Raw genomic sequence first — 13,722 nt, 5'->3', positions numbered from 1 at the left:
AAAAGGAATTTCTGAGACAATTTGAAAGGTGTGGCTACAGGCTGACTACTAGATTATTCTAAACGTGTTCATTTTGTTAGGGGAGTGATAATGCACATTGAGGTTATTTAAGAAAATATCCTTATTTTTTAGAAATACCTATTTGAGTAAGCAGTGGTAAAATTATATATCATCTAGAATTTACCTTAAGATGTTTTAGCAAAAAAACAAAAGGATAAATGAAGCAAATGAGACAGAATTTCAACAATTGTTGAATATGGGTGATGGGATCTGTGGCATCATTCTCTTTGCGTATGATTAAAATTTCTCATAGGCTGGGTGCTGCGGCTCATGGCTATAATCCCAGCACTTTGGGAGGCCAAAGCAGGCAGATCACTTGAGCTCAGGAGTTTAAGATCAGCTTGGAAAACATGGTGAAACCCCATCTCTACCAAAAAAAAAAAAAATTAGCCAGGCGTGGTGGCGTGTTCCTGTGGTCCCAGCTATTCAGGAGGTGGAGGAGGGAAAATGGCTTGAACCTGGGAGATGGAGGCTGTAGTGAGCTGAGATTGCACCAGTGACACTTCACTGCAGCCTGGGTGACAGAGTGAGACCCTATCTCAAAATGTAAAAAAATAAAGTAAAAAATAAAGAAAAAAGAAATGAAAAGGATTTATTTTTAAATTTCTCATAGTTTAAAAAAATGTGACACAGTCAGTAACAGCAATCACAGCTTTCCTGAGCTCCTTGAAGTTACAGAGACAATAATTTGAGCCCCCTCGCTTTGCAACAACAAATGCCTGACATTCACATACAACAATCGCAAGCTGGTTTACAGATGTGGAAATGTTGTCTCCTCAATTTTACTTCGTGGTGTTACAATCCACTCTGTCAACAAAAACCTTTCAAAGAGAGGGAGAACTTGGGAGGCAGGGTGGGAGGTAAAGAAAAAAGAAAGAAGGCCGGGCGCGGTGGCTCAAGCCTGTAATCCCAGCACTTTGGGAGGCCGAGGCGGGTGGATCACGAGGTCAAGAGATCGAGACCATCCTGGTCAACACGGCGAAACCCCGTCTCTACTAAAACTACAAAAAATTAGCTGGGCATGGTGGCGCATGCCTGTAATCCCAGCGACTCAGGAGGTTGGGGCAGGAGAATTGCCTGAACCCGGGAGGCGGAGGTTGCGGTGAGCCGAGATCGCGCCATTGCACTCCAGCATGGGTAACAAGAGCGAAACTCCGTCTCAAAAAAAAAAAAAAAAAAAAAGAAAGAAAGAAATGAGACAGTGCTGCTACAGTTCCTCTCACAAATGAAATGGCGCCTCAACCGTTTCCTCAGGTGACTAAAGAGCTTCCAGATTGTCTTAATGTGGGAGCTCAACACATTCTCTCTCACACAAAGGAATTTGAGCTGGCTCCAAGTACAGCTTTTAGAACACATGTTCTTAACTTGTGGTTGACAGATCCCTGATGCAAAATTTTAAATGTGCATGACAGTTTTCTAGAGAGTATTCAGCTTTCTCTGGATTCTCAAAGTGATCCATATCCCAAAATGTTAAGAACCACTGATCTTAATTAAGAGGGTCTGAAAGCAAACTGACTAGATTGAAGCTCTGGTCATGGGTTGTGCAAAGAAAGCTTTTTATTTGAGAACATCTGATACCTTTGGAAATGTTCTCGTTGGATCACAAACAACCTGATGGACAGTCTATCTCCAACAGCCACAAACACAACCAACAATCCAGTCCTGCAGACCATACAGGGTACATCTACAGAGGGTTCTACTTGTATCACCCACACCTCCACTCCTAGGAAACAACTGTCTTGGGCATGAGAAGGGCCAGGATAGGCCAGGTGAATGGCAGGCTGCCCAACAACCCCAATCCCAAACCAACCTCCCACGCCATGGGCCAAAGTCCCTGCAGGAAGATGCTAACAGGTAGAACAGGTAGAACATGTAGACACAAACAACTAGTTTATTTTTTCTGACTGTAACCAAAGTCAGCAAAAGAAACAACAAAACTTCAGTGCCCTAGAAATCCTCCTGGATTCAATGACAATACATCAATGGCCGGGCACAGGGTTGGATTCCTTTTATGAAATCACCTCATAATCTCTCATCATCCCATGTCACGACAGTGCCTTTGGGGACTGCATGAATCTTTAATAGCTACCCACATTTTCTCATTCTTTAGGTTAGGACAGACAGGTAATCTCTCTCCAAGAGCATCAGGTTAGGTGGTTTCACTATTACAAGCTGTCAGGCGGATGGAGGACCACAACATTGTTCATTTAACTGTGAAGTCTGAGATGCTGTCTGAAGGCGTCTCCAGGAAGGACTGGAGGGTGATTTTGCTAAAGGGCTGCTCACTGTATTTCACTGCATGCCACTTTTCTCACTTTGGTTGGGAGGTTTGAAGGACCATGTAACCACAGAGAAGACTAGAGCTCCCTGTGAAATCAATCACTGCCTTTGGGTCTTCACAAAGACCTGTTCTCCAATAATGCATGCATTTCTCTGTGGGAAGCTGTATTCACATCAGCGCCGGAGCCTCAGAAAAAATGCGTGTTTACACTCTGTGCTCTCCAATGGGTAATATTTATCATAGAAATCTAATACATATTCTTCAGTCTTGAATCCAAACTTCTGATACAGTAACATAGCGGGGTTGCTTGCTGAGACGTGAAGCGTTACGTCCTTGCCCATGCAGGTCTGCCAAAAGAGTGGAAAAATACAAGATAAAAATGGAAAAGCCTGAGGGAAAATGAGTAGGTGAAGAAGCACTTTTAAGTGTAGGCAGTTAGTTATGGAAACCAGAGAAATCAGAGACTGGGGCCGAGACATTGTAACACCTAGCAACAGCTGGAAACAGAATGACATTTTGCTGCTGATCAAAACATTCACAAGACAAAGGAAACTGATAGTATTCTGGGCATTTAAAAATTTTTCTTTGAAGCAAAGGGTCAATGGGGATATAATTATTGTGAACTTTATTATTTATAACTCAATTACCTTTAAATATGTCAAACATTTCAATACCCAACACTATGATAACCTTGAATAAATACAGAACAAAATAAGTTTTGCTTTTTAAAACTAGATGTTATCTTGTACCTCCTCAAAACCTGTAAAAATTCTTTTACTAGACCTGCTAAATTACATGCACAAACATGAAATATCAAGACTGTAATTATAAAACCTGGGGCCCTCTGAAGCATAGACCTTCTGAATCCTAAAGTCCACCTTCCATCTCCAAAACTGACAGAATTAGCTTTTTAGAACTGAGATTTCTACATTCAGCTTTGACCTAATCTTAGGGGAAAAGAGTAACAATCATTCTATCCACACAAGGCAAGTCCTTTGATTCTTTAATCAGCTACAGAGGGTAAGGTGTCCTAAAGGTCACAGAATTTAAGAACCTACTGAAGTTGATACAATCATTGAGATTTATAACCCATGGTTCTCTCAGGCCTCTAAGAACTCCTCTGTTGAGGGTCATCTGATAGCTACTTGCTTTCTCTGCTTAACTTCCATGTGTATCAATAGGTATTTTTAGAACAAGAGAGCACTTACTAGTACGCCAGGGACAAGAGCATTTTGTGAGTTTTTAAAGCAAATTTTGTGGGGTCATGTTAGTGTTTGCTGGATTGCAAGTACATGTGATCTCACCGTGGCCATCACTGAGTACTAGCGACTGTGTGCTGCCTATGTTTGGGCTCTCAGGTGTATGGTCTGGCTGGGGAGAGGTGCCCACCTGCAAAGATGAAGCACTCCTCCACTGGCCTCACCAACACTCAGCAGGGACTGACTCTGTGCCAGCTCTCACCCGCACCCCCCAACACACACACTACTATTCCTGTCTTGTCTTCACACCCTTACCAGTGATAGATAAGGCAGCAAATCCTCTAAGTGCTCCCTAGGTTAAAAAGATGCATACTGAGAGATCAATTCCTGGGTCGGATGGGGCAGAGAAAGGGAGTGTTGTATAAATAACTGAGAAATTCTCAAGAGAGAAACACCACCACAAAGTAGCACATATTAATTACTCAGTCGGTGATTTACATAGTCACTGCCTAAGGAGAGAAGAAAACAATTTCTAGGAAAATGGTTCTCAAGGTTCCTGCCAACATTTGGGAATTATTAAGCAAGTTTCATTAAAAAATGGAGAAACAAAAAAAACTGGAGAAACAACTTTTATCATCTTCATCTTCACTTTAAAAGGAATCTTGCCTGCGTAACATATAATCCTCCATACCAAATGGTTTCTAAGTAAAAGTTGACTTAAAAAAATTCTAAGGGATAGCCGGGCACGGTGGCTCAAGCCTGTAATCCCAGCACTTTGGGAGGCTGAGGCGGGTGGATCACAAGGTCAAGAGATCAAAACCATCCTGGTCAACATGGTGAAACCCCGTCTCTACTAAAAATACAAAAAATCAGCTGGGCATGGTGGTGCATGCCTGTAATCCCAGCTACTCAGGAGGCTGAGGCAGGAGAATTGCCTGAACCCAGGAGGCGGAGGTTGCGGTGAGCCGAGATCGCGCCATTGCACTCCAGCCTGGGTAACATGAGTGAAACTCCGTCTCAAAAAAAAAAAAAAAAAAAAAAAAAAAAAAAAAAAATTCTAAGGGAAAAAAATCCTTGCACGTTGGTGTATGGTATGTTTTCTTCAAAGGTAATACAAATATATCAAAGGATAAATTACAATTCAATATTAGGATCAAATTTTAGAAGGTTCATATCAACCTTATACAGTGATAGTAAAATTAAAAACTATCAGTAATAATAAAATATGTAGCTGGGCACGGTGGCCCCTGCCCGTAATCCCAGCACTTTGGGAGGTTGAGATGGGAGGACTGCTTGAACCCAGGAGTTCAAGTACAGTCCAGGCAACATAGCAAGACCCTGTCCCTACAGAAAATCAGCTGGGCATGGTGGTGCACGCCTGTGGTCCTGGCTACTAAGGAGGCTGAGGCAGGAGAATCACTTGAGCCCCGGAGGCTGAGGTTGCAGTGAGCTGTGATTGTGCCACTCCAGTCTGGGTGAGAGTGGGATCCCGCCTCAGAAAAATAAAACGAATATATATTCTTATTGATACAGCTGTGCTAAAATGTTTACAAATACTTAAAAAAATAAAAATAATAGTCCTACTCTCACTTCTCTGAGTTGTGAAGGTGATGATCCTGAGCAGTCACTATTAGTAATATGAATAGTACACCCTAAAGATCTTGCTTTTGGCATTTTCCCGTTTTATTTACTACACATGTTCACAAACTGGTTTCCATGAAACCTGGCTCTGAATAATTACCTTATTTAGACAAAACTGGAGAGTTTTGTCTGTCTGCTTTAATAATACCATGAATGTCGATGACTGGCTTTCTTCATTTGGTTTCCAAGGAATTTGGGCCACACTGGGAAGGGCTAGCTCAGCTTCATTCCTCCTCCCCTGTTCAGATACAGGTGATAAATCACAAATATAGACAACTTACCTGAATCAGATGATAGATCATGAAAGTTGCAATCCCTGCTCTTCTCCATTCAGGGTGGACAAACAGAAATGAAATGTAAGCTTCATTGTATTTCACGTCGGGAACCATGAAGCCAAAGGCAATGATGACTTTTTTATAGAGAACAACCACACTGAAGTCTGGGTACTGCAGACACTCAGACAGGTCAATGCCTAAAGAAAAGAAACGATCAGAGACTCAAACCGCATGCCTTTGAGAATTAAGGAACACCAAGCTGTTCAGCATGTATGTATAGCTACACCTGCATGCTAAAAAAAAACCACCAAAACTGGAGGTAAAGATATTACCATAGATACCACACATCCAGATCATAAAAATAAGAGTGAATTTTAGAAAATATCGAAATTAACATAGTATTTTCTAAGTACATATGTTAAAAGAAGAGTGGCAAAACAGGGTAGGTAGCAATGCACGGGTTCAGAATCGGACACAGCTGGCTTTGATCTAAGCCTCCTCTACCATGTGTGGCTTGGCACATTTCAAAATATCTTGAGGACTCTGTTTCTGCACTGTGTAAGATGAAGAGCACACCTAGACCTGACAAGGTTGAGTGAAGATCCCCTGAGTGTGTTCTATCATATCCTTTACCCCGCACATGTGTAATTTATAAGCTCTTTTGTACAAATGCTGCCTTTCACAATAGATAAGTAAAAAATGGTTCTATGCATAATGTATGGAAGACACCTAACATAAGGGCAGGAAGCAGGAGATGCTCCCAGAATGTTACTTTTGGCTAAATATGACTCCCAAAAGAATGAGTGCAGCTCTGCCACCACATGCACGGTTATGTGATTATCTGGCAGTAAAGACTACACAGCTCTAATCTTGATGAAATCGTATCTAACATCTGGAAAACATGTATTATTTCCTTTAGGTTTCAAGGAAGCGTGGGAAAGCAGATCCACAAAAAAACACATTTATATTTAGCAATGAAAATGTGTCCTTTTAATTAATGACTTTGGTCTTCACAAGCAATTTTGTTAAGGCTGATAAAATGACAAATCATACTGGGTTTACCCTTATTCTCACAGTCTGTGATCAAGGTAGTTGGCTTTTAAAAAACACCTTCTGGCTGTACTAACACTCTCTAAGGAACAGCTAAATAAACAAAACATAAAGAATTATTAAGCCAAAAATAAAAGTGTCCAAACACGCCCAAGCTGCCAATCTGTGTACCTTTGATAGACATTACCTGGTATCTAAATATATGGAGAAGCAAAACAGGATGAATCTTTTACTCTGGAAGTAGAGACAAACAGGAAGAGAAACAAACAAAAACACTGTTTATTGCTGGCTTCTTCTAGATTTTAGGAAAGCAAGAGGTATTTGTATTTTAATATTTTTATGTTAGCAGAGACTAAATGAAATCATGAGTAAAAATCTTAAGGATACCACAAACACTAATTTAAAAAATTGCTAGAATGGACTGTACAGAAGAAATGACCTTCCTGGCTTGGGAGGGGGAACATACCAGGCCAAAAAAACTCCTGACACATGGAGTTGATCGTCGGGATATGATTCGGCCGCACATAACAGTAATCGAGAGGTGCATCGGGCTCCGGCGTCCAGCAAGGGTCGCTCCTGTGCAGGTGGGAACGAATCTGTGACAGGAGCTGCAGTTTGGGTGGCTTTGTTTCATAATCACGCCTTCGATACCACAGAAGATAAACAAATTCAAGTCAAGAAAAATACCTGGTATTATTCCTAGCTTTTTGACTCTAAACTCTTTGATCTGCTTGAAACTTTAAAGTAACCTGCACTGTTTTACATAGAAGCTGGATTGATTATAGCTATGCTTTTATGGTATGACATCTAAAATTCACTCTGAACATTCATCAGGCCAAAGCCCTCTGTACCTACCAGGGACTGTGCCAGGTGCCTTAATGAACAAAGTGAGGAAACAGAAACTGCATCAGATTCACCCCGAGGAGTCAGACACAAGGCTGCATTTCCAGTGCCTAGGAGGCCAGAAGGGAGAATACCCAACTTTGTGGGGTAGTTTGAGAGACAAAGTGAGCTTGGAGCAGCTCATAAATTGCCTTTCACTGTGCCTGCCCAGGAATGTGGTGCCGGCATGGAGGGTCAGGGTGATCATGAAGCTGCAGGGCAACTGCAGTGTAACGAAAGCAATAATGTGCTCTCAATGACAGTGCCAGACACTGCTGGGACCTCTCTAGCAAGCTCAGCTTCCATTTCATTGCCTGGACAATGAGAGCATTATTGGAAACTGTCCCATATACATCCAGTCCAAATGGAGGCTCAACTGAGACATCTTCCATAGTTTTTCATTTCAGACCACTAAAAATATATACAGCTTTAGTATTCAAAATAACATAACAAGGGCCGGACTCGGTGGCTCACGCCTGTAATCCCAGCACTTTGGGAGGCCAAGGCAGGTGGATCACTTGAGGTCAGGGGTTTGAGACCAGCCTGGCCAACATGGTAAAACCTGTATCTACTAAAAATACAGAAATTAGCTGGGCTTGGTGGTGCACGACTGTAATCCCAGGTACTCCAGAGGCTGAGGCAGGAGAATTGCCTGAACCCTGGGGGCAGAGGTTACAATAAGCCAAGATCGCACGACAGTACTCTAGCCTGGGTGACAGGGCAAGAGTCTGTCTCAAAAAATAATAATAAATAAAATAAAATAATGTTTATGATCATCACAAAGCAATCTTTCAGTTAATTTATTCTTGCTTTTTAAGTTTCTTTCAAAGGACCATGTTCTCTGCAAAAAAGCAGAGTTGAAACAAAGGAAGAAAATGGAGGTGAAGCACAGACCTCAGTCCTTGACAATGCTGCTCACAGTTTGTGATCTTTATTCTCTCCAACAGGAGAATAGGGCACAGAAACCGCCATCATTATCCCTCACGACACACCTGACATCACACCTCTAGTTCTCCATATACCTGATATAAGGTTTCAAGATCCGAGAGGTATAAGGGCTGACAATACTCTGGTCCACAGCCATATCTTCTGATCCCACCAAGCGATACAAAAACTTGGTGGTCTGGTGTCGAAATCCCTTCCTGGATGGCAAGGACGTCTATGAGAAAGAAACACTGGTTATATAGAAATAAAACTACTCAGAGGATTGGTTAATTTCCGTATATAATCAGCATATTTTTATGTGTCAAAAAGTAGGTCTTTTTGAATTACTAATTTGGAAAACTCAAACTTCAATACAAAGTTTGTAGACACCTTTGCATGAAACTAGACATAAAAAACCCCAGCTGTTTAAAATCAAAATAATAATTTAAAAATTTTGAGGTCATTAAAAAAATTTTTTAACTCATTTGAGTGAGTGAGATGCAGGACCAAACACCGGATTTGCAGCTTCTCTAGGCTTCGCTTTGTCTATACTATGTCTCCAACCCATTCACTAAATATTAACCAGCACTAGTATCAAGTAGGTAACACATACATGGGTCATATCATACGACCGCTCTGTTACCAAAGAGCCACCAGGGCCAACTACTACTGTATACAGAGTTTCTGAAATACATCTCTAATATGCTTTGGCTCTGTGTTCCCACCCAAGTCTCATCTTGAACTGCACTCCCATAGTTCCCATGTGTTGTGGAGGGGCCCAGTGGGAGAGAATTTGAATCATGGGGGTGGTTATCCCCATACTGTTCTCATGGTAGTGAATAAGTCTCATGAGATCTGATGGTTTTATCAGGGGTTTCTCCTTTTACATCTTCCTCATTTTTTTCTTGCCACTGCCATGTAAGAAGTGTCTTTTGCCTCATGCCATGATTCTGGGACCACCCCAGCCATGTGGAACTGTAAGTCCAATTAAACCTCTTTTTCTTCCCAGTCTTGGATATGTCTTTATCAGCAGTGTGAAAACAGACGAATACAGTAAATTGGTACCAGGAGTGGGGTGTTGCTGAAAAGATACCTGAAAATGTGGAAACAACTTTGGAATGGGTATCAGGCAGAGGCTGGAACAGCCTGGGGGGCTCAGAAGAAGAAAGAAAAATGCAGGAATGTTTGGAATCCCCTAGAGACTTGTAGAATGGCTTTGACAAAAATGCTGATGGTGATATGAACAATAAAATCCAGGCTGAGGCGGTCTCAGATGGAGATGAGGAACTTGTTGGGAACTGGAACAAAGGTAACTCTTATTATGTTTTAGCAAAGAGACTGGCAGCATTTTGCCCCTGCCCTAGATATCTGTAGAATTCTGAATTTGAGAAAGATGATTTAGGGTATCTGGTAGAAGAAAATTCTAAGCAGCAAAGCATTCAAAAGTTGACTTAAAGGCCAGGCATGGTGGCTCACGTCTATAATCCCAGCATTATGGGAGGCCGAGGTGAGCAGATCACCTGAGGTCAGGAGTTCAAGACCAGCCTGGCCAACGTGGTGAAACACTGTCTCTACTAAAAATACAAAACTTAGCTGGGTGTGGTGGCTACACTTGTAATCCCAACTACTTGGGAGGCCAAGGCAGGAGAATTGCTTGAACCCAGGAGGCAGAGGTTGCAGTGAGCTGAGATCTCACCACTGCCTGGATATCAGAGTGAGATTCTACCTTAAAAAAAAAAAAAAAAAAAAAAAGAGGTGAATTGGGTGCTGTTAAAAGCATTCTGTTTTAAAAGTTCAGAAAACTTGTCTGACAATGCAGTGGAAAAGAAACAACAGTTTTTTGAGGAGAAATTGAAGTTGGCTGCAGAAATTTGCATAAGCAACAAGGAGCTGAATGTTAATCCCCAAAACAATGGGGAAAATGTCTCCAGGGCATGTCAATGGTCTTCATGGCAGCCCCTCCCATCACAGACCTGGAAGCCTAGAAGGTAAAAATGGTTTCATAAGACCCAGGCCCAGGGTCTCCATGCTGTGTGCACCCTGGGGACTTGGTGCCCTGTGCTCCATCTGCTCCAGTTGTTGCTAAAAGGGGCCAAGGCACAGCTCAGCCTATGGTTTCAGAGGATGCAAGCCCCAAAACTTGGCAGCTTCCATGTGGTGTTGAGCCTGAGGGTGCACAGAAGTCAAGAACTGAGGATTGGGAACCTCCACCTAGATTTCAGAAGATGTACAGAAATACCTGGATGCCCACTCAAAAGTTTGCTGCAGGGGTAGGACCCTCATGGAGAACCCTGCTAGGGCAGTGCAGAGGGGAAATGTGGGGTCAGAGCCCCCATACAGAATCCCTATTGGGGCACTGCCTAGTGGAGCTGTGAGAAGAGGGCCACCATCTTCCAGATCCCAGAATGGCAGATCCACTAACAGCTTGCACTGTGCAACTGGAAAAGCTGCAGACCCTCAATGGCGGCCTGTGAAAGCAGCCAGGAGGGAGGCTATATCCCGCAAAGCCACAGAGGCAGAGCTGCCCAAGACTCTGGGAACGTACCTCTTGCATCAGTGTGACCTGGATGTGAGACAAGGAGTCAAAGGAGATCATTTTGGAGCTTTAGAATTTGACTGCCCTGCTGGAATTCAGGCTTGCATGGGCCCTGTAACCCCTTTGTTTTGGCCAATTTCTCCCATTTGGAATGACTGTATTTACCGAATACCTGTACCTCATTGAATCTAGGAAGTAACTAGCTTGCTTTTGATTTTACAGGCTCACAGGCGGAAGGGACTTGCCTTGTCTCAGATAAGACCTGAGACTGTGGACTTTTGGGTTAATGCTGAAATGAGTTAAGACTTTGGGGGACTGTTGGGAAGGCATGATTGGTTTTTAAATGTGAGGACATGAGATTTGGAGGGTCCAGGGGCAGAATGATATGGTTTAGCTCTGTGTCCCCACCCAAATCTCATCTTGAATTATATTCCCATAATTCCCACATGTTGTGGGAGGGACCTGGTGGGAGATAATTTGAATCATGAGGGCAGTTTCCACCATACTGTTCTCATGGTAATGAGTAAGTCTCATGGGATCAGATGGTTTTATCAGGGGTTTCCTCATTTGCATCTTCCTCATTTTTTTCTTGCCACCACCATGGAAGAAGTGCCTTTCACCTCCTGCCATGATTCTGAGCCCTCCTCAGTCACATGGAACTGTAAGTCCAACTGAACCTCTTTTTCTTTCCAGTCTCAGGTATGTCTTTATCAGCAGTGTGAAAATGGACTAATGCAATCTCTTTTTCAGTGAATAAATTTGACAAAAGTGAGAGTGATATAGATTATTATCCCTAAAATAAATCTCAGTAGCAGAGAGGTCCTACCAGGGGTTCAGTGAGGATGAGGCCTCTGTTCCCCAGGAAGGTATCCTAACAGACCTGGTGGATTTTATGTATTTATTTCCCTTCAAACCCCAAGAGCTGGACTGGAAATATGTTGTTCTTCAGTGACTGCTGCTCCAGGGCTCTTAGTCATGTAGTAACAGAACATGTGCAATTAGGGCTTTATAGCAAAGAAATCAGATGGAAGATTAAAAGGCACATTTATAAAGCTGTTTGTCAAGGGTTGGATGAAGTTTAAAAACCCGAGTTGTTTTTGTAGAATCAGTTTGCTCTTAAACTAGAAAATAACTTTGTTAAAAAAAAAAGATCAAGATTCCTTCCTTTAAAATTTGCTCTCATACCTTCCCAAACTGGACACCAAAATTTTCAAAGGTCAACTGAATTCTACCAATGTTTAAAGTCAATTTCAAAGTAAAACTGAAAAGTGTGGTATGTAATTTCTAAATATGGTCACTATCAATTCCTCCATCCCTATAGGCTTAAGTGGCTCCCCATACCAAAAGGTAGGGTCAATTTCCCCACCCCTGAAGCTGGATGGACCTTGTGAACCGCTCTCTGACCAATCAGAAAGTAGTAGAAGTAACTTTCTGGGACTTTCGAGTCTAAGTCTTAAGACAATTGGTAGCTTGCTTTCACTTTCCCCTCCTGGGAGTCCAACTTGACCAGTTAAAATGACTACAGGCAGGCCGGGCGCAGTGGCTCACGCTTGTAATCCCAGCACTTTGGGAGGCCGGCGGCGGGGAGGGGTGTGGATCACGAGGTCAGGAGTTCAAGACCAGCCTGGCCAATATGGTGAAAGCCCATCTCTACTAAAAACACAAAAATTAGCTGGGCATGGTGGCACATGCCTGTAATCCCAGCTACTTGGGAGGCTGGGGCAGAAGAATAGCTTGAACCCAGGAGGCGGAGGTTGTAGTGAGCTGAGATTGTGCCACCGCACTTCAGGTGGGTGAAAGAGTGAGACTCTGTCTCAAAAAAAAAAAAAAAAAAATGACTAGAGGCCACAGGGAGATGGGTTCTGGAAGAAGAGAGGCTCTCCTGGTCATTCCAGTCCCAAACTAGATTCCAGGTTAATGCAGCACATGAGTGACCCCAGCCTTCAGCCCACTAAACAAAGAACCACCCAGTAGTGCCCAGTCAATCCACAGAATCAAAAAAGATAGAGATATCATAAGCCACTAAGTTTTGGAGTGGTTTATAATGTAGCAACAGATAACTAAAACACTAGCCACTGAACTACTTACTATACAGAATACTCTTATCTGGTTACTGTCTCAAGGTAAGTTCTGGGGAGCTCCATCAAAGTTATACAGCTCCCTAACTTCTTCCCACTCCCAGTGCTGTCTGGATCCACTGCCTCCCACTGGCCTCACTCCCCCCACTCTTATACCACTACTATCCAGTCTTGACACAGAAGCCAGAGTCTTCTAAAAATATAAATTCACTTCCCTTGATCAAAACTCTGACATGGCTTCCTACCATATGTTCAGAATGCAGTTGTGACCTGCAGGATCTTGCAGGATTTGGTCCATTACCCCAGTGGCCTCATTAGCCACCACCCCATTCTCTCTGCCATCACTAGCTTCCAGCCACATCCACCAACCCAACTCCTGCTTCAGGGCCTGCCTCTGGGCCTCCCACCCTGACCCTGCATCACCCTGGCTCCTCCTTGTGAAGCAGGGCTTAAAGTGCTGCCTCCTCAGAGAGGCCATCCTGAACCCCTGCAAAGCGGTGCTCCTGCCTGCTACTCCTCTACTGCCCTCTACTCCTCTACTGCCCCCATGTTCACCCTGCATGATGTGATCCTATTCGCCTGGTGAGTTAATGTCAGCTCCCTGCTCAAGGATGTCCTCTGCGTAAGGACAGGGACCTACTCTGTCTTAGTTCACAGCAGTTCCCCTGCTAGAATAGAGCTTTGCAACTTTTTTTTTTTGAGACGAAGTCTCAGTCTGTTGCCCAAGCTGGAGTGCAGTGGAGCAATCTCAGCTCACTGCAACCTCCACCTCCCACGTTGAAGCAATTCTCCTGCC

General features: G+C 43.1%; 1 protein-coding gene across 3 annotated transcripts in view; it reads right to left on the bottom strand.

Moving 5' to 3' along the window:
- Positions 1 to 1,931: 1,931 nt before the first annotated feature.
- Positions 1,932 to 13,722, bottom strand: part of KAT14 (lysine acetyltransferase 14) — a 42,929-nt gene continuing 31,138 nt past the window's right edge. For 2 of the 3 annotated variants that reach the window (XM_032248079.1, XM_032248080.1), the window contains exons 7-10: positions 8,411 to 8,547; positions 6,973 to 7,148; positions 5,463 to 5,653; positions 1,932 to 2,688 (exon numbers count right to left, since the gene is read on the bottom strand). In XM_032248079.1, the coding sequence (XP_032103970.1) occupies positions 2,515 to 2,688; positions 5,463 to 5,653; positions 6,973 to 7,148; positions 8,411 to 8,547 (678 nt within the window). In that variant the 3' untranslated portion in view covers positions 1,932 to 2,514. Of the gene's footprint in view, positions 2,689 to 5,462; positions 5,654 to 6,720; positions 6,741 to 6,972; positions 7,149 to 8,410; positions 8,548 to 13,722 lie in introns of those variants that run through there. The other variant, XM_032248081.1, reaches the window with a different exon arrangement.

The sequence above is a fragment of the Sapajus apella genome, unplaced genomic scaffold (genome assembly GCF_009761245.1).
Source record: "Sapajus apella isolate SASKATOON/1434 unplaced genomic scaffold, GSC_monkey_1.0 scaffold65, whole genome shotgun sequence".
NCBI lineage: Eukaryota > Metazoa > Chordata > Mammalia > Primates > Cebidae > Sapajus > Sapajus apella.
Note: the sequence above shows the minus strand (reverse complement) of the source record. Positions and strands in the feature narration are given on the sequence as shown.